The 20,000-nt window shown below is 51.2% G+C and overlaps 2 protein-coding genes across 2 annotated transcripts in view; both read right to left on the bottom strand.

The window, feature by feature from the left end:
* Positions 1 to 774: 774 nt before the first annotated feature.
* On the bottom strand, positions 775 to 1,457 carry slc46a2 (solute carrier family 46 member 2; the record flags this gene model as incomplete). Its single annotated transcript, XM_084483219.1, is given in 2 exon segments — positions 775 to 1,020; positions 1,022 to 1,457. Coding segments are annotated over 2 exon segments (489 nt in total). The 5' UTR covers positions 1,265 to 1,457.
* An 820-nt stretch (positions 1,458 to 2,277) lies between these two features.
* palm2akap2 (PALM2 and AKAP2 fusion) overlaps positions 2,278 to 20,000 on the bottom strand; it is a gene marked incomplete at its 5' end in the record, with an annotated part of 47,221 nt that continues 29,498 nt past the window's right edge. The window contains 13 exon segments of the mRNA XM_084483218.1: positions 2,278 to 5,042; positions 7,251 to 7,289; positions 9,535 to 9,710; positions 9,970 to 11,467; positions 14,637 to 14,735; positions 15,814 to 15,912; positions 16,434 to 16,459; positions 16,462 to 16,548; positions 16,607 to 16,715; positions 16,718 to 16,768; positions 16,770 to 16,814; positions 16,820 to 16,855; positions 18,993 to 19,205. Coding sequence (XP_084339344.1) covers positions 4,896 to 5,042; positions 7,251 to 7,289; positions 9,535 to 9,710; positions 9,970 to 11,467; positions 14,637 to 14,735; positions 15,814 to 15,912; positions 16,434 to 16,459; positions 16,462 to 16,548; positions 16,607 to 16,715; positions 16,718 to 16,768; positions 16,770 to 16,814; positions 16,820 to 16,855; positions 18,993 to 19,205 — 2,625 coding nt within the window. The 3' untranslated portion in view covers positions 2,278 to 4,895.

Here is a 20,000-nt window from a genome sequence, read left to right as displayed (position 1 = left end):
GATGATCTCTATGCAGAGCCGTTGCTAAGCTTTTGGGGGCCCTACGCGCAGATTGTTGGCAGGGGTGGGGGGGGGGGGGGGGTGTACGTCCGCTGATTGTTGGCGGGGGGGGGGGGTGTTGTACGTCCGGGGGGAGGGGGGGGGAGTTGTACGTCCGCTGATTGTTGGCGGGGGGGTTGTTGACAACGGTGGACCTGTTCGTAATTCATTTATATATTTTGAAAATTGTAATGTAATAATTATCAACCTTCATTTTGGGGGCCCCCCCCCCCCCAGGCGCTTGGGGCCCTACGCCGGCACTGTCTCTATGACATCACCAATACTGACAGCAGCAAGTAGAAATCACTTTTGAAACCATGAATTTCAAAAAAGCATTTAAAAGTGTCATCGAAACATTTATACGTTTAATCTTTGCTTGAAAACATTTTAAACGTTGCCGTTTGCCGTAAAGCAAACAGGAAATACGAAATAAACATTAAAGCTCTGTGACGCTTTCACAAAACTGAGCAGCGACCTCACGACCCGCTCCTCAACCTAACCCTAACCCTAACCTCCTAACCCTAACCCCCTAACCCTAACCTCCTAACCCCCTAACCCTAACCTCCTAACCCGAACCCTGACCTCCTAATCCTAACCCTAACCCCCTAACCCTCCTAACCCTAACCCTAACCTCCTAACCCCCTAACCCTAACCTCCTAACCCTAACCCCCTAACCCTCACCCTAACCTCCTAACCCTAACCCTAACCCTAACCTCCTAACCCTAACCTCCTACCCTAACCCCCCAACCCGCTCCTCACCTGCAGCAGGCAGCCGGCGTGCAGCAGACAGACGCCGTACAGCAGCAGGCTGGTCCCCACCAGCAAGGTGCCCTGGCCCAGGGAGGCGCCGTACAGCTGGAACAGGTGTCCGGACGCCAGGCTGCCCAGCAGGCCGGCCAGCCCGTACAGCAGCTCCACTCTCATCATCACCCCGGAGCGCCGCTTCTCCGTGGAGCCCAGCGACACCACGGTCATCACCCCCGGCCCAGATGGCGCTGAACCCGCCGCAGAACCCGTGCAGCGACACCCCCACCCACATGACCTGGATGGGCCAGCCGAGCACCACGACCAGCAGCAGCACCAGGCGGGACGCCAGGTAGCCCACTAGCGGCGCGACGATCGGCGCCTTCCTCCAGCCGCGGTCGCCTAACTTCGCCAGGATGATCGCCGGCACGATGGGGGTGAGCTTGGCGAGGAGGTTGTAGGTCATGAAGAAGTCGGTCATGGCTCTCTGGCGGTCGTCCGCGGTGGAGGTGGAGTTGACCCCGCCGTCCGTGCTGTTGGAGAGGCGCTCCTTCACCACCACCTGTAGCGCCGTGTCGAACAGCGCGCTGCCCAGCTGCTGCAACACGACCAGCGCCTCCCACCCGCCGGCACAGCGCCCCGACCCGCCGGCACACCGCCCCCACCCGCCAGCTCATGGCCCCCACCCGCCAGCTCATGGCGGTGGACTAAGTGTTGTTAAAGTAACACGAATACACTCTTCTGGCCGGTTGAAAAAGGCATAGTGGTGGTGTGCGCTCTGACGTTGACCAATGACGACTGACGAGCACCTTCCTGTTCTCTCTCTCTCTCTCGTCTCTCTCTCTCTCTCTCTCTCTCTCTCTCTCTCTCTCTCTCTCTCTCTCTCTCTCTCTCTCTCTCTCTCTCTCTCTCTCTCCTCTCTCTCTCTCTCTCTCTCTCTCTCTCTCTCTCTCTCTCTCTCTTCCTCATTGTATCCTCAGAGAACAAGTCTAACTGGATAGAGCGGATTGTGACCAGGAATACAAACAGGTTTATGACCTTTCATGAATATATATATTCATGATATATATATATTCATGAAAGGTCATAAACCTGTTTGTATTCCTGGTCACAATCCGCTCTATATATATATATATATAAGAGAAGTGTCATTCAAACAAACCACGCAGTAGCACTTTTGTGTTTAATGAGAAAGATATTCATAATATAATAACTGTGAGCGTTACGTAGGATTTAAATGCTGCAGCGGAGTATGAGTGTAAAAGTGGTTAACAGTAACAGAGGTTAACATAGGAGGCCGTACTGCGCAAAGAAATAAAATACACACAGGACAGTAATAAAGTAATAAGGTGTTTAGTCTGTCAGCTCCTAGGGGCCCTGGGGGCCCTGGGGGACGACCAGTATAACCACTGTGACATGAAACATCAGAACAAAGCATAATAATAATAATAATAATAAAAAGTCACACAGATAACCATTTGCATTCTGTTTGGGAGTAGTGCAGTAGACATTTGGTATTTTTAAACTATTTTTAAACCAATTGTAATCATGTAACATACATGTAACATACATGTAACAACATCAACCGTACGCCTCCCATACCCAAAACAAGTCATATTGTAACATACACACAACAAAGACCCTACAGTTAACTCTACACATGTGTGTGTGTGTGTGTGTGTGTGCGTGTGAGTGTGAACCCAGTTGTACATTGTAGCACAGGAGCGAATGCTCAGTAGAAGCTGAATACAGTAAACAACAACAGGTGTGTGTCTTGGATCTAAGTCATGCTGTATGATGGTCACCGTGGCAATGTGCCTGTATGTTACTGCATGGTGACTCACGCTAACATGATTATCACACATATGGCATTGGCAGTAAGCTACTGTAAAACCTTTCTGTATTTTTGTCCCACACACACACTGCTATATTCCTCAACACAGGGTTGTTTCTAAACACTAATCCTGTGTGTCGTGTGTTTCTATAAATGCAGTTTAACCGCTCTAAACGTATTTCCTCAAGTCTAAATAAACTCTTTAATTCTGTGGGTGGTCTACGCAGTCCGTATGTACAAACATCCTCTCTCCAGCTCTCCCTTCACGTACTGACGACCAAAGGACAGTCTGTTCAATACTTACAAATGCTTACATTATAATATTAAATATGAAAACGCGTCTATTATTTCAGGATGTGATTAGAAAGGTGAGGACAGCCGGTGATCAAAGGCTCTTTCACTATTCAACTACGTGCTTCATTCGTTTGTCCTAATAAGTTAAATAAAGTTTTTCTTTGCGTTTTTCCCGCGTCTATAAACACCACAGAGACCGACATCACACAAGAGGTCTGGTTCAGACTTTGAAATGGCACTTTTACTACTGACTTGAAAAACAATTTTAAGCGAAGTGATGCTGTATTTAAGTTACTTGAAAAGAAACTTAAGTGACTGATTCTGAAATGTAGTCACGCAATGGTGAGGGAAGTGATCAGGATCATTGCTTTAGTACAAGGACACTTAAACGGTGCACTTTGTTGTGCTGCTGGAAACAAACCAGTAGTCTTTCAATCAATAGTCATCATTGTTTGAGAAATATTTACTGAGTGACAGCAAACGTTCTCAAGTGGTTTTGAAAACTTTGTTATTTCCCAATACCTAATACTGCACTGTTGGTCATTTCTTCCATGAAAGCGTTTTGTGATGTGGTCGGTTCAGTTTTAATCTGGATTCAGTTCACATCTGTTTCTCTTGCTGAGGCACCTCCCAATTTACATTTCCCTGGTTGATACAATTCCTCCCAGTCCTCCCAGTCCAATCCGATTCATTCCATTCAATTGAATTCCAGTCCAATCCTTTCGGCCCAGTCCAATCCTTGTCAATCCAGTCTGATCCGGTGTCAGTCCTGAAGGCTGATGAGTCTGGAAGGTTCCACCCTCCATCCCAACAGTGACACAAGAGACTGCATCGACTGAACCCAGCCCCTGATTGGTTGATTACTTTACACAGTTTGTCGAGGATAGGCTGTAAGCTACAATTAGTTTTCTTAAATTTAGATATTTAAAAATACGTGGCCAACCGTTGATTCTAAACGTAGACACATTATTTTGGTATAGAAATATCGGTTTGGTATCGTGAAAAAAGAAGGTTTTATTAAACGTTACGACTAAGCTACTAAAATAAACAAACGAAAGCTCAATCAGTCCTTCCTCAATAAGATGCAGGTCAAAGAACTGCTTCCATCACAACGCACAGGTCACCAAAGCATCCACGTCTGAAAGGTGAAATAAGTGATTTTAAACATAAATCAAAACCTTTCATACACACTTTTAAGCGACACAAATATCACTGTCTGTTCCCTTTTGAAAGTCTTAGGCTGTGTAAGAATAGCTGGACTGAGCTCCCCCTGTGGGAGAGGTGTAGCTCTGGTACTCCAGGTCTTACTATTATGGGATGGCAGAGGAGCGAGGGATATCATGCACTCCAAGCCGACTCTGAGCTCCTCAGGTGGAGTTAATGGTTAACCAGTGACTCAACCAGGTGAACCATTGCTTAACCCCCCATGGAGTCCTTTAGTTTCACATGAGCCCTTTAGAGATTGTTTTGTATTATAATCTCTAGAAGATAATGTTTCAATAGCTCTCTCTCTCTTGTGCGTGTGCCGTCATGTGTTCATTTCATATTAGCCACACCAACGTTCAAAGTTGGAGACAATGGAGACAATCAAAGTTTGAACTTAAGTCTGCAAGTCCAAAAAAGTGATCCATAATTGGACCCACTATTGTGTGGAAGGTGGCTTCATTACAGAATCCAACCCCTTTCTGTAGAGCGCCCCTCAATTACTTCCATAACATTATTTTATAGTTGACTACATTTGACTGTTAAAAAACACCTCATGTTCCAGAAGCTTGTGGTCCAGGCATCCATGTGCCATAACCCCAGAGGGGGAAGACTCTCTGTCAATCAACCAGTCAACCAATCACAAGCCAACTGATCATCTGGACAGTGACCATCAGAACACATCCAGTAGAATAAATACTGCTGGCCCTCCCTCCGGCGCCTTCTCCCCAACAGCTCCCTCCTCCTCCTCCTGCCCTCTCTACTCCTCCTCCTGCCCTCTCTACTCCTCCTCCTCCTCCTCCTCCTCCTCCTCCTCCTCCTCCTCCTCCTCCCCTCCTGGCTCTCCGTCCTCGTTGGCGTAGATCCCCGCCTCCCACTTCAGCGCCATGTTGCTCTTCCTCCGGGTGACGCGAGTGGCCTCCAGGACCTGTCAATCAAAAGCAAACATCCAATCAGGAACAGTAATGCTGAGGACGGTGCGTCATGGTTCTGGGTTTGAGTGACGGCTGCATAGTGGGCGGAGCTTCATGCGTGGCCCTGACCCTCATGCTCTCATTGGTTCTTAATGAACTCCCTGAGATGAGTCACTCAGGCCTGTTCCCACGGTGACCCCACCCAACATGAAGCTCCGCCCTCCACTTCCAGCTTGCTTGGAAGTCCACCTGGTCTGATGTACTGGTCCCAGAACGCAGAGGCCCAGGGGCCCATCAGGGGCCCTTCAGGGGCCCTTCAGGGGCCCTTCAGGGGCCGCCCATGGGCCGCCCAGGGGCCGCCCAGGGGCCGCCCAGGGGCCGCCCAGGGGCCGCCCATGGGCCGCCCAGGGGCCGCCCAGGGGCCGCCCAGGGGCCGCCCAGGGGCCGCCCAGGGGCCGCCCAGGGGCCACACACGCCCTCCGCCACATGCATTCTATCACAAACACTTTGGGAGCGCTTCTTTTGACCTTTTCTTAATGCTGAGCTACAATAGGTTCTAGCCAACTGGAATTCTGTAAGACGTAGAGCGTATGAATCAAGCGCACCCCAGTGTTTGACATAAAAACTATTTTTCGAGGGAAAAAAACACCATGCATGAGTTGAAGGTGAAACCCAGTCGACGCGGTCCTGTGAGCGACGGTCAGACCACACCACACACTGTTAGCCGTTAGCACGTTAGCACGGGTTTCAACACAACAGGACGTCGGCTGTGGGAAGCTGTGCTCTGATAATAAAGAAAGACATTCCAAAAGCAGATAAAAAAAAGTTTCAATAAATATTTAATTTCTTAAACCATTTCTTGCGTTGCAAATAGTAATATTTTTCTATAAAATTTGAATCTTTAGCTTCATATATTTTATTTTGTGAAAATGATAACAAGGTACCAGGAAGGAAAAATAAAGATTGCAGTCTGTCAGACAGTATTGTACAGTACACAGTACACAGTACACAGTACACAGTACATAGTACACAGTACACAGTACATTGTACAGTGGAAGCAGTTCAGACCACTTCCTGGTACAGCTTCTCTTTCCTTTCACAAACGGGTTATTCTTATTCTTATTCTTATTCTTATTCTTTCATGACATGTATGACATACAGACTCTGTTTATTCAAGTACAGTCGGTGCGATGCAGGTGTACTGAGTTGAGGGGTCAAAGGTGAGCACAAGCACATGCATCACTACCACACCCAAACAGCAGTGAAGCAACAGACCTGGGCCCACGTCACGGTGACGCATCACAGAGGACTGCGCAACGCACGCTACGACGCACGCTGTCCTCCCACCGTCTACTACTGTAACCTTCCCCTCCACCAAGAGACCCTGAGCGCTCTGTAGTCCACCTCAGGCCACAGCGTCCATCAGGATTAAACCATATCGGACCTGTCACATGTCGCTGCTCCTCTAGATTTACCCGTCGTCATTCTGGGGGGAATTTAACATTCATAGGTTCAGTTCCTTAAAAACAAATTAAAGGACAAATGAAAAAGGGGAAATCTCTGACTCATTCATTTATCCACTAACCCTTTATCCACTAGTATCCACTAGTATCCACTAGTATCCACTAGTATCCACTAGTATCCACTAGTATCCACTAGTATCCACTAACCCTTTATCCACTAGTATCCACTAGTATCCCTGAAGGTGAGCAGTTAGATCTACAGCGCCAGTCGACCCAGGTCTGTTGTCTCTGAGCAGCACGGACAGGTGAGGAGACAGGAGAGGAGACAGGTGAGGAGACAGGTGAGGAGACAGGTGAGGAGACAGGAGAGGAGACAGGTGAGGAGACAGGTGAGGAGACAGGAGAGGAGACAGGTGAGGAGACAGGTGAGGAGACAGGTGAGGAGACAGGAGAGGAGACAGGTGAGGAGACAGGTGAGGAGACAGGTGAGGAGACAGGAGAGGAGACAGGTGAGGAGACAGGAGAGGAGACAGGAGAGGAGACAGGTGAGGAGACAGGAGAGGAGACAGGAGAGGAGACAGGAGAGGAGACAGGAGAGGAGACAGGAGAGACAGGAGAGGAGACAGGAGAGGAGACAGGAGAGGAGACAGGAGAGGAGACAGGTGAGGAGACAGGTGAGGAGACAGGAGAGGAGACAGGAGAGGAGACAGGAGAGGAGACAGGAGAGGAGACAGGGAAGGGGGCAGGTGTAACAGGTACCTGGGTGGTCACCTCACTAGCCAGCATCAAGCGGGCGTACTGAAGGCCCAGCAGAGGAGAGAGAGGCACCAGTGAACCCTGACATCATCACCATGGAGTCACACCAACAACAATTAGTGAGAGTGACACACAGTGGCCATTCGCTTCTCATGATGACAGGATGAATGTGTCTGGATGAACCACGATGATGCAGGAAAAATGTTTCTATGGTGCAGATAACACAAGGGTCTAGCAACGTTCCCAAGCCTTTAGACCCCGTGAGGAGGAGGTACTTCTAACCCTAACCCTAACCACACATTGTCCTTAACCCTAACCCTAACCACACATTGTCCTTAACCCTAACCCTAACCACACATTGTCCTTAACCCTAACCCTAACCACACATTGTCCTTAACCCTAACCACACATTGTCCTTAACCCTAACCCTAACCACACATTGTCCTTAACCCTAACCCTAACCACACATTGTCCTTAACCCTAACCCTAACCCTAACCACACATTGTCCTTAACCCTAACCCTAACCACACATTGTCCTTAACCCTAACCCTAACCACACATTGTCCTTAACCCTAACCCTAACCACACATTGTCCTTAACCCTAACCACACATTGTCCTTAACCCTAACCCTAACCACACATTGTCCTTAACCCTAACCACACATTGTCCTTAACCCTAACCCTAACCCTAACCACACATTGTCCTTAACCCTAACCCTAACCACACATTGTCCTTAACCCTAACCCTAACCACACATTGTCCTTAACCCTAACCCTAACCACACATTGTCCTTAACCCTAACCCTAACCACACATTGTCCTTAACCCTAACCCTAACCACACATTGTCCTTAACCCTAACCCTAACCACACATTGTCCTTAACCCTAACCCTAACCACACATTGTCCTTAACCCTAACCCTAACCACACATTGTCCTTAACCCTAACCCTAACCACACATTGTCCTTAACCCTAACCCTAACCACACATTGTCCTTAACCCTAACCACACATTGTCCTTAACCCTAACCCTAACCACACATTGTCCTTAACCCTAACCCTAACCACACATTGTCCTTAACCCTAACCCTAACCACACATTGTCCTTAACCCTAACCCTAACCACACATTGTCCTTAACCCTAACCACACATTGTCCTTAACCCTAACCCTAACCACACATTGTCCTTAACCCTAACCCTAACCACACATTGTCCTTAACCCTAACCCTAACCACACATTGTCCTTACCAAACAAACAAACATTTCTGTGTGTATGTGTTCATCACTACAGGAGTCCCTTTTCTTATTTCTCGGTCTTCAAAACATACAAATGATCAAACAAAACCGATGAGACGACCTTTTAGAAAGAGAAAGGTTTTCAACATATCGTTTTTGGCCGTCCCGCCACCCAGCCACTGGTGGTGTGCGACCCACAGGTTGGACCCCTTTGAGGGTGTGAAGTGGGTTCCTTAGTGGCGGTGGACAACAGGACTGCTGGTATAGAAGGAAGTGAAAGGCGGCTGTTGTGAAAACAAGGGAACGCCACCCCTTGTGGTTTGGGTCTTTGACAAAAGTTGATGAACTGCTAAGTGCAAACATTGTCTTGTGCGTAGCGGTTAGTATACCTCTGCACACAGCAATTGTATTTCAGGGAGGTTTACCAGAGCTTGCAAAACACAGGCAGCAGTTCAACTAATGCGTGCCTTATGGTGCTTGCGTGTATTATTGACTTCCCCTCTGACTAACAGATGGGAAGCCCCTGAGTCTCTGAAGAGGAACCAGGAGCCGGTGGTTACCCTGGGAGAACGTCACTCCACTATTACTCCCTTCCTCCTGACTGCACGCTCTCACAATGTGTGGCAGACCCCAGCACTTTGAGGCTTAACCTGGACAACACTGAGCTCCTCCTTGTGCCAGGGAACTGCCCTCATGGTCCTATTGGTCTCTGTGGAGGACACAGTGGTGTCTCCATCGTCTCCGTCCACACTGGTCCTGGACCATCACCGCCGCTCCCCGTCCTGCATTTGTCCGTCCGGTGCTTCCTCACAAGGGAAGCAGCTCAACTACGTTTTCGACACCCCAAACGTGTTACATTTTGTGCATCTGCTTCCACATACATTGTTTTAACCCCGACAACAACTATGGGTAATATCATTGTCCATGTCAACATAATGGTACATCTAATAATAAAGTACATCTTATCTTAATGAATCTATGAAGCTATGAATCATTGTAATGGACATTTATGGGACCTTTCAGTGTCTGTCTGGTGGCTTCAATACTCACACTGTTGTCCTCCAGCTTCTCTCTGCGCTTCACCTTGTGGGACTCGTAGTCCTCCATCAGGGTCTGCATGTAGTTCCTGGGTCGTCCCCCAGAGTCCTCGCTGCCCGCGTCCGACAGCGCCCCCTCCGACGGGGACGGGGAGACGGGCGGCGCCGGCTGCACCTTCTCGATCTTCCCTGTGGGACACCCAGAGGTCAGAGGTCAGAGGTCAGAGGTCAGGAACACAGGAAGCACCACCACGTCTCACACCGGCAGGGATGGGACCGTTCTGTTATTGGCTGCATTTCATTGGTCGTTGAACACGCTCCCCCCGCCATCCCCCCCCCCAGCTGCTCTGCCCCATCAGTGGCTTAAGGCCCTGGTGACCCCCAGTATTAATTAGTATTAATTAACTCTGGACCAATAGGACCAGCGGCTCATGGAGGCTCCACCCACCGGGCGCCGTCCTGGCCGTCAGCGTGAGCCGGGCCGGCAGACTGTTGCTCTTGGTCCTGTCGGCGGGGGGCCCGGCGGGGGGCCCGGCGGGGGCGGGGCCTACACCGGCGGCGGCGGGCGGGGGCTGGTGGTTGCCGGGGCGACCGGCGGCGGCGGCGGCGGCGGCCTGCTTGGCGTGGCGGTGCCTCTGGAGGTCCTCCTCCCGCTGCTGCGCGGCGCGGATCTCCTCCTCGATCATGGACAGCGTGCGCTGCTTACGGGAGCGCAGGCGGAAGGGCCCGGGGGGGGCGGGGCCGGGGGGCTCCGGGGGCCCCGGGGCCGTGCTGCGCAGCTCCGCCGCCTCGGAGTACTTCTTGAAGTAGCTGAACTCGGGCCGGTCGGGCGGCGGCGGGGAGGGGGGCCGCTGCACGGGGGGGGGTCTGGGGACCACGGGGCCCGGGGCGGGGCCCGGGGCGGGGCCCGGCGGGGCGGCGGCGCTGGCGGCCAGGGCCCGGGCGTACGAGGACTGGACCTTGATACGAGGACCGCCTCCTCGGGCCCGCTGGGGGGGGGAGGCTGGGGGGGGCCGCGGAGGAGAGGAGGGGGAGCTCTGCTCCTGCTGCGCCTCCTCCCTCTGCACCTCCTCGCTCTGCACCTCCTGCTGCGCCTCAGGGGACGCCCAGGGAGGAGGAGCGCTGGGCTGGGGAGGAGGAGAACGGGCAGGAGAGGAGGAGGAGGAGGAGGGGAGAACTGGGGGGTTCAGGGTGGGGGTCAAAGGGGAGGAGAAGGAGGAGGAGGAGGGGGGCAGCGAGGCGGGGCTCCCGGACACGGGGGTGAGCCGGGCCGGAGCGTGAGGGGAGGAGAAGGAGGAGGAGGAGGAGGAGGAGGAGGAGGAGGAGGGGGGGTTGAGGGCGCTCTGCCAGTCGTCCCCGTTGTGCGCGGCCAGGGCGTGGTGGACGGCGCTCTGCACCAGCACGCCGGCGTGGAACTCCAGCTCCTCCTCCTGGGGGGCCGGGGGGGAGGCGGGGGGGGAGGCGGGGGTGAGGGAGGCCCCGCTGTCAGACACGCTGTCCAGGCTGAGCGCCGCCGCGTCCGGGGAGCGCAGAGACAGCTCGTCCAGCCCCGAGTCCCACTCCTCAGGGTGGAAGAGGAGGACCTTCTGGGGCGCGCTCCTCCCCGCCTCCTCCTCCTCGCTCAGCACCGCCATCACCGCCCGCACGCACGTGAACTCCCCTCCGAGGCCCTGGTCCTCCCCGGTCACGGGCCCCTGGTCCTCCCCGGTCACGGGCCCCTGGTCCTCCCTGGTCACGGGCCCCTGGTCCTCGGGGGTCTTGCTGGGGGCCTTGCTGAAGGGCTTGGCCGAGTAGATCTGGGGCGCCACGTCTCTCCGGGGCGCCCCGCCCCCCTGGAGGAACTGCTTCCTGGCGGACAGGAAGTCGATCTGCTCCTCCACAATGTCCTCCTTCCTGGGGAGGTCCGGGTCAAAGGTCACCATCATCGGGGGGCCTGAGACCTGGGGCTGAGCAGAGGGAGCAGGGAGAGGAGGAGGAGGAGGAGGAGAGAGAACGAAGAGGAGTTGATGTTAATGGTTGAAGATGTTCATGTAGGGCCCTCAGGGGCCCTCAGCCCAGTAAACATGCTGATAGAATACGGTCACAGGATGAAGGCCATCACCAGGACGCAGGCTGGTGATGTTAAAGCTGGTTTATTGTAGATAAACGACTGACATTTGTAGTTAATGATACATAGCCTGGGGCTCCATGCAGGAGACTCTCTGAGTGTGTGTGACACTGGTTTAACCTGTGCACACTGACTAGAGTCCAGCCCTCCTGGTTAACCTGTGCACACTGACTAGAGTCCAGCCCTCCTGGTCCAGGTGAGGCTGGTTAACCTGTGCACACTGACTAGAGTCCAGCCCCCCTGGTCCAGGTGAGGCTGGTTAACCTGTGCACACTGACTAGAGTCCAGCCCTCCTGGTCCAGGTGAGGCTGGTTAAAGCAGCCCTCCCAGGTGTGTTCAGCATAACGTCCTGACAGCCACACTGAGATCAGCTGCTGTCAGCTTCTCTCTGGTTGAGCAGGGCTGGAGACGCCCAAACAACAGGTCACTAGAGGACTTTATGGAAATCATCTTACTTTCATACATTTAATGCCTTTAACCCAGGCTTTAACCATAACCATAGCTCCTAGTTAATTAGGACCTCCAACCTGCCCCTAATGGTTAACTACCTATTGGTAGCTACCTAATGGTTAACTAACTAATGGTAACTCCCTAATGGTTAACTACCTATTGGTAGCTACCTAATGGTTAACTAACTAATGGTAACTCCCTAATGGTTAACTACCTATTGGTAGCTACCTAATGGTTAACTAACTAATGGTAACTCCCTAATGGTTAACTACCTATTGGTAGCTACCTAATGGTTAACTAACTAATGGTAACTCCCTAATGGTTAACTACCTATTGGTAGCTACCTAATGGTTAACTAACTAATGGTAACTCCCTAATTATATTTCAATGGCGCCGACCCAATCACACCAGATCTATAGGATTCATCCAAATACAAACATGTTCATAGTCCATCAATGTTATCTATTGACAGATCATTAGAGGATCATCAGCAGTCTATCATTGATGATGGCCTCAACCTTGCACAAAGCTGTACAGTATCCACATCAATATCTGTTATTTTAGGACAGATCTGATCAGCCTCTGGATGGGGTTGTCAGTCCCTCAGTCCTTCCAGAGCGTTCCTCTGTCGGTCCTCCCACTACACGGGTCACTGGTCACTGGTCACTGGTCACTGGTCACTGGTCTGATATCTCCTTTAATGTTCATCTGACTCCTACTCTTCATACTCCTTTCAGAGAAGTCTTGTATTGCATGATGAGGAGATCCTTCAGCGTGACCATCGCCACCTCACTGTGTACACTTCCTTTATTACCCAGGGTTCATTGGAACCTCAGTCCTTGTCTGCTCAAAAGTCAAAAGGAGTCAAAAGTCTGCATTGATTGCATTCAGCTGTATTAGATATGGTTGTCTTCCTAGATCCTTTTTGATAGCTATGTTTTCTATGGGGACAGGAATCCTACTTTATGTCTTCTCTGTTGGTAGGTCGAGGTGTATGGTTCCCTCCAAGTGGCCTGGTTACAAGCTTCCATGACAGGAAAACAAGCTTTTCCTTTTGTGGATGGGTTTTAAACTGGGCAATCAGTTAGCAGTTTATTACAGACTGCATAAGGCAGGACCACCATCTAGTGGCTGTGGCTTCAAAGTGCAACGCTGTGCTGTCTTTGTGAATGAAGTGAGGCTTTACACTTAATTTGATAATGCTACTGCTGCTTTTGCTGTAAAGTTTTCCATGATCCACTTGTACGTTTTACATCCCGTAGATGGAGATGGGGGTCTACCTCCAAACGATGGCTCCAACTCTATTTTAGCTTGTCTTTTTATTCCACATTGTTTGAATCTCTCGTGAGATTTTGTTGTAAAGTGTCGTAGGCTACTGTCTGCCCTCATCACCAAACTGGTGAGGAAGTTTGACCTTCAATTAGAGGGAATTTCCATACATTTTGTTTTAGCAACCAGCGTTTCAATCTGTCTTGTGCTTCGTTTTGCTTCTTGAAGTTGCAGCTTGTCCATTAACGGAGCGGCTCGTCGTCTACAGCAGCTGCTCTTCACAGGCCTGGAGAACGTTCCTGAGGATGTGTGTGAACCAAACGCTGACCGCCCTACCAATCCACTGATGATCCTGTCATTTGCTCTCTTTTCCATGCCTCCATGACGTCATTCTCAAACCGTTATCGTTGGCTCAGACCAGTCCTGGTCTCTAGCTCCTCTGATCAGAGCGTTTCCACAGAGGGATGGACGTTGTTGATATCCTCGACCGATTGATCAAATGTCTCCCGACCTTCATTGACGTGATCAACATTCCACCCTGACCCTGAGGTCATGTTTCAGTTCTTTAGTGCGTGATCCTAGTTCCCCTGGAGGTTCCGCCTCTAGTCTTTATTACAACTATTAGTTTTGGGCTGTGAGTTGGAGATGTTTTTGTGCTGTGCCCCTTTGATGTGTTTCACACCTTGTACCCTAGCCTGGAGGTCCAGAGCCACTTCTAGAGACTGTAGGGTCTGGAGCCAGTAACGGCCCGACTCCAGGGGCGGCCCCAAGCATGCATTTGAAAATATCACTGCACGCAATTGGATAACACTACGACCAATCAGAAGAATACAAGGGGTGACGTATCCAGACCAGCGGAGCTAACCAATAGATAAGACTCATGCTATGTCGGTGAAACAGCAACGCTTTTGGCCCGCCTATATCAGATACAGCGATGTGATTGGTTAATGTTCTGGGCCAGGGGGGCCCGCCTATATCAGATACAGCGATGTGATTGGTTCATGTTCTGGGCCAGGGGAATCGGGGAGTGAGTATGTTGCTCGTTCCCAGAGTGACTCGCTGAGCAAATTCAAATTGTGCTGTGGTGAGAACTCTGGGGGTACCAGGGTTCCAAATATCAATACCCATAATCTCATTTCAACTTCCTTTACTATTGGATTTGTTTCTGTATGATGGATGTTTTAGGCCCAACCTTTCAATCCTTTGGCACTTCAACATTATACTGCCATGCCAGTGTGTGTGTGTGTGTGTGTGTGTGTGTGTGTGTGTGTGTGTGTGTGTGTGTGTACCTGTGTGTAGATGCAGGTGTGTGTCTGGTTCTGTTTCCTCTCCTGGTACTTCCTGTGGGATTCCAGCTGTTCTGGATCCAGCTGCTCCTCCAACGGGAGCTGCAATCAATCATCAATCAATCAATCAATCAATCAATCATCATCAATCATCATCTATCAATCATCAATCAATCAATCATCATCAATCAATCACCATCAATCATCATCTATCAATCATCAATCATCAATCAATCAATCAATCATCATCAATCAATCATCATCAATCAATCAATGTAACAAACCAAGATGACTTTTTCATTTATTAATGAATCAATACTTCAAATCAGTTTGTTGATGAAGAAACCTGAGCAAGCAAATGGATACATGAATGAATGAATCCATTAATAAATGGATTGTAGAACAACATGAATGAGTGAGTGTGGTCTGGTGAATGAGTGAGTGTGGTCTGGTGAATGAGTGAGTGTGGTCTGGTGAGTGAGTGTGGTGAGTGAGTGAGGGTGGTGAGTGAGTGAGTGAGTGAGTGAGTGAGGGTGGTTAGTGAGTGAGTGAGTGTGGTGAGTGAGTGAGTGTGGTGAGTGAGTGAGGGTGGTGAGTGAGTGAGTGAGTGAGTGAGTGAGTGAGGGTGGTTAGTGAGTGAGTGAGTGTGGTGAGTGAGTGAGTGTGGTGAGTGAGTGAGGGTGGTGAGTGAGTGAGTGAGTGAGTGAGTGAGTGAGTGAGTGAGTGTGGTGAGTGAGTGAGTGAGTGAGGGTGGTGAGTGAGTGAGTGAGTGAGGGTGGTGAGTGAGTGAGTGAGTGAGGGTGGTGAGTGAGTGAGTGAGTGAGGGTGGTGAGTGAGTGAGTGAGTGAGTGAGTGAGTGAGTGAGGGTGGTTAGTGAGTGAGTGAGTGTGGTGAGTGAGTGAGTGTGGTGAGTGAGTGAGGGTGGTGAGTGAGTGAGTGAGTGAGTGAGTGAGTGTGGTGAGTGAGTGAGTGAGTGAGGGTGGTGAGTGAGTGAGTGAGTGAGGGTGGTGAGTGACTGAGTGAGTGAGGGTGGTGAGTGAGTGAGTGAGTGAGTGAGTGAGTGAGTGAGTGAGTGAGTGAGAGAGTGAGTGAGTGAGTGAGTGAGTGAGTGTGGTGAGTGAGTGAGTGAGTGAGTGAGTGAGTGAGTGAGTGAGTGAGTGAGTGAGTGAGTGAGGGTCACCTCCACCGGGGGGTTCCACCAGCGCTGAGCGATCCCCGGGTTCTTCTTCACAGCCTGGCCTCGGATCAGCTCCTGGCGCTCCCGCTCTAACTCCTGCACCTGGAGGAGAGGAGGAGCAGGAGGAGCAGGAGAGAGGAGGAGGGGGAGAGGAGGAGGAGAGGAGGAGGAGAGGAGGAGGAGGAGGAGGGGGAGGAGGAGAGGGGGAGAGGAGGAGGAGAGAGGAGGAGAGGAGGAGGAGGGGAGAGGAGGAGAGAGGAGGAGGAGGGGGAGAGGAGGAGGAGAGGATGGGAAGGAGGAGAGGAGGAGGAGGAGGAGGAGGAGGGGGAGAGGAGGAGGAGAGAGGAGGAGAGGAGGAGGAGGGGAGAGGAGGAGGAGGAGGAGAGAGAGGAGGAGGAGGAGAGGATGGGAAGGAGGAGAGGAAGAGGAGGAGGGAAAGAGGAGAGGAGGGGAGGAGGAGAGGAGGAGGAGGAGAGGAGGAGGAACAAAGAAGATGGGAATAAAGAGAAGGAGAGGAGCAGAGCGAGGAGAACATAGACAGAGTTAAGTATCCACCACAGGGAGCAGCAGGAGGAGCAGCAGGAGGAGCAGCAGAGGTGCTCAATGCGGCGCTTGGCTCTCACCTCCTCAGAGGGCCGTCTCCTCCTCACCGCACCTCCTGCTGCTCCTCCCCGGGGGTGAACAGCTTGGCCGGCCTCCTCTCCTCCTGGAACGCCCTCAGCTCAAAGCGGGCGCCCCCCCGCCTGGCTCCTCCCCTCGCCCTGGCTCCTCCCCTCGCCCTGGCTCCTCCCCCCGCCTGGCTCCTCCCCCACCGAGTTCCCATTGGTCCGTGGGATGCCTTCCTCCTGGTGGACAAAGGTGGTTTGGCTCCTCCCCTCCGCCGTGATGACAGCTGATTGGCTGATGAGGAGGATGAGGTGTGGACGGACGAGGGGGCGGTCCCGTCGATGATGATTGGCCTGTTGGCTGTGTGGGGAAGGGGAGGAGTTTCCGTTGGTGGGCGGTCAGAGGCGTCGTCTAAAACCTGATCCAGGTACCGGATCACCTGAGGACGAAGAACACACACACACACACACACACACACACACACACACACACACATAGACACACACACACACACACACACACACACACACACATAGACACACACACACACACACACACACACACACACACACACACACACACACACACACACACACACATAGACACACACACACACACACACACACACACACACACAGACACACACACACACACACACGCACGCACGCACGCACGCACGCACGCACGCACGCACGCACGCACACACACAGACAGACAGACAGACAGACAGACAGACAGACAGACAGACAGACAGACAGACAGACAGACAGACAGACAGACAGACAGACAGACAGACAGACAGACAGACACACACACACACACACACACACACACACACACACACACACACACACACACACACACATGTTGGTTTGTGAGTGGACTAGCAGTGGTCTGTATTGATGGTTTGAGTGGACTAGCAGTGGTCTGTATTGATGGTTTGAGTGGACCAGCAGTGGGTCTGTATTGATGGTTTGAGTGACTAGCAGTGGGTCTGTATTGATGGTTTGAGTGGACTAGCAGTGGGTCTGTATTGATGGTTTGAGTGGACTAGCAGTGGGTCTGTATTGATGGTTTGAGTGGACTAGCAGTGGGTCTGTATTGATGGTTTGAGTGGACTAGCAGTGGGTCTGTATTGATGGTTTGAGTGGACCAGCAGTGGGTCTGTATTGATGGTTTGAGTGGACTAGCAGTGGGTCTGTATTGATGGTTTGAGTGGACTAGCAGTGGGTCTGTATTGATGGTTTGAGTGGACTAGCAGTGGGTCTGTATTGATGGTTTGAGTGGACTAGCAGTGGTCTGTATTGATGGTTTGAGTGGACTAGCAGTGGGTCTGTATTGATGGTTTGAGTGGACCAGCAGTGGGTCTGTATTGATGGTTTGAGTGGACTAGCAGTGGGTCTGTATTGATGGTTTGAGTGAACCAGCAGTGGGTCTGTATTGATGGTTTGAGTGGACTAGCAGTGGGTCTGTATTGATGGTTTGAGTGAACCAGCAGTGGGTCTGTATTGATGGTTTGAGTGGACTAGCAGTGGGTCTGTATTGATGGTTTGAGTGGACTAGCAGTGGGTCTGATGGTGTAAAGGTCTGAGCAGACAGACAGGAGCCCTGTTTGATCTGGTGATCATGTTCAGACTAAACGCTTCACACCAAAACAAAACGCTTTCTAAAAGCAGACCGTTCACACCAACGCCCAATACGTTCCGCCTCACAGACCTATATCGTATCGGCCTATCACAGACCTATATCGTATCGGCCTATCACAGACCTATATCGTATCGGCCTATCACAGATCTATATCGTATCGGCCTATCACAGACCTATATCGTATCGGCCTATCAGATCTATATCGTATCGGCCTATCACAGACCTATATCGTATCGGCCTATCACAGACCTATATCGTATCGGCCTATCACAGATCTATATCGTATCGGCCTATCACAGACCTATATCGTATCGGCCTATCAGATCTATATCGTATCGGCCTATCACAGATCTATATCGTATCGGCCTATCACAGACCTATATCGTATCGGCCTATCACAGATCTATATCGTATCGGCCTATCACAGACCTATATCGTATCGGCCTATCACAGATCTATATCGTATCGGCCTATCACAGATCTATATCGTATCGGCCTATCACAGATCTATATCGTATCGGCCTATCACAGACCTATATCGTATCGGCCTATCACAGACCTATATCGTATCGGCCTATCACAGATCTATATCGTATCGGCCTATCACAGACCTATATCGTATCGGCCTATCACAGATCTATATCGTATCGGCCTATCACAGATCTATATCGTATCGGCCTATCACAGATCTATATCGTATCGGCCTATCACAGACCTATATCGTATCGGCCTATCACAGACCTATATCGTATCGGCCTATCACAGACCTATATCGTATCGGCCTATCACAGACCTATATCGTATCGGCCTATCACAGACCTATATCGTATCGTACATGTTTCCAGGTTGTGTAAGCGAGACCAAAGTCTGGAACGCAGAGAAGAGAACTTAGTTAGTAAGTAACCAACAGTAACCAGTAGGGAGCTCACCTGAAGGCCCTCTCCATCCTGGCTCTCCAGCCGCCCACAGGCTGCCCTGAGCTCCTGGTCGCTGGCCCCCTGCTGGCTCCTCTGCTGGCTCTGTAGAGCCATGGTTCCCGGGGAGTCGCTGATAACGCTCACCAGCTCCTGGAACGTCACGCTCTTCAGAGCTCGCTCTCTCGGCGCTGGTTCACTGACATCCTCCAACGTCCGCAACACTTTCTGTGGACACACACACACACACAGCCGTCATAGTGACTACAGCTCTGACAGAGACACACACACACACACACACACAGCCGTCATAGTGACTACAGCTCTGACAGAGACACAGTCACAGCCCTGACCCCTGACCCCTCAGAGCCTGTTCACACAGATCAATGATCTGTGTGTGTGTGTGTGTGTGTTTATATATGTTGGCCTATATAGACACACATTTTCTCTCTTTCTATCTCTCTCTCTCTCTCTCTGATTTGATGGACAAAGAGAAAGAGAGAGAGGACTTCCATGTGCACAGCCTGATTGGTTAACAAACCTCAACACCATCAGATCAAGCACATCACCAGCGTGTCGTTTCATATATGAACCACCGGAGGGCGCTGGAGTACAAACTAATGCTGCCTCCAATAAACAGTAGTACTAACAGTAGTACTAGTATGTGGTGAGATTCCTACAGCACATAACTTCATACTGATTATCATCAGCCTCAACTGAAACTCACAAATGTAAATAATGAAAAGAATGAAAGTGTGATTTTTGAAAAAACACCAGAAAATAACAAACATCTGAAAAATGACAACTATTCCGGTGTCACGGAGGTGAGCTCCACCGCTCGGGCTGACGCTGTGAGAGGAGGCCCAGCGTGTCCACCGGAGGAGGAGGAGGGGGAGGAGGGGGAGGAGGAGGAGGAGGAGGAGGAGGAGGAGGAGGAGGGGGAGGAGGAGGAGGAGGAGGGGGAGGAGGAGGAGGAGGAGGAGGAGGAGGAGGACAGGACCGGCGGTCTGGAAGGGGGCCAGG

Source organism: Micromesistius poutassou, assembly GCF_964030765.1.
Source record: "Micromesistius poutassou genome assembly, chromosome: 18".
In the NCBI taxonomy this organism is placed as follows: domain Eukaryota; kingdom Metazoa; phylum Chordata; class Actinopteri; order Gadiformes; family Gadidae; genus Micromesistius; species Micromesistius poutassou.
The sequence above is the reverse complement of the archived record's forward strand: the minus strand, read 5'-3'. Positions and strand labels throughout refer to the sequence as shown.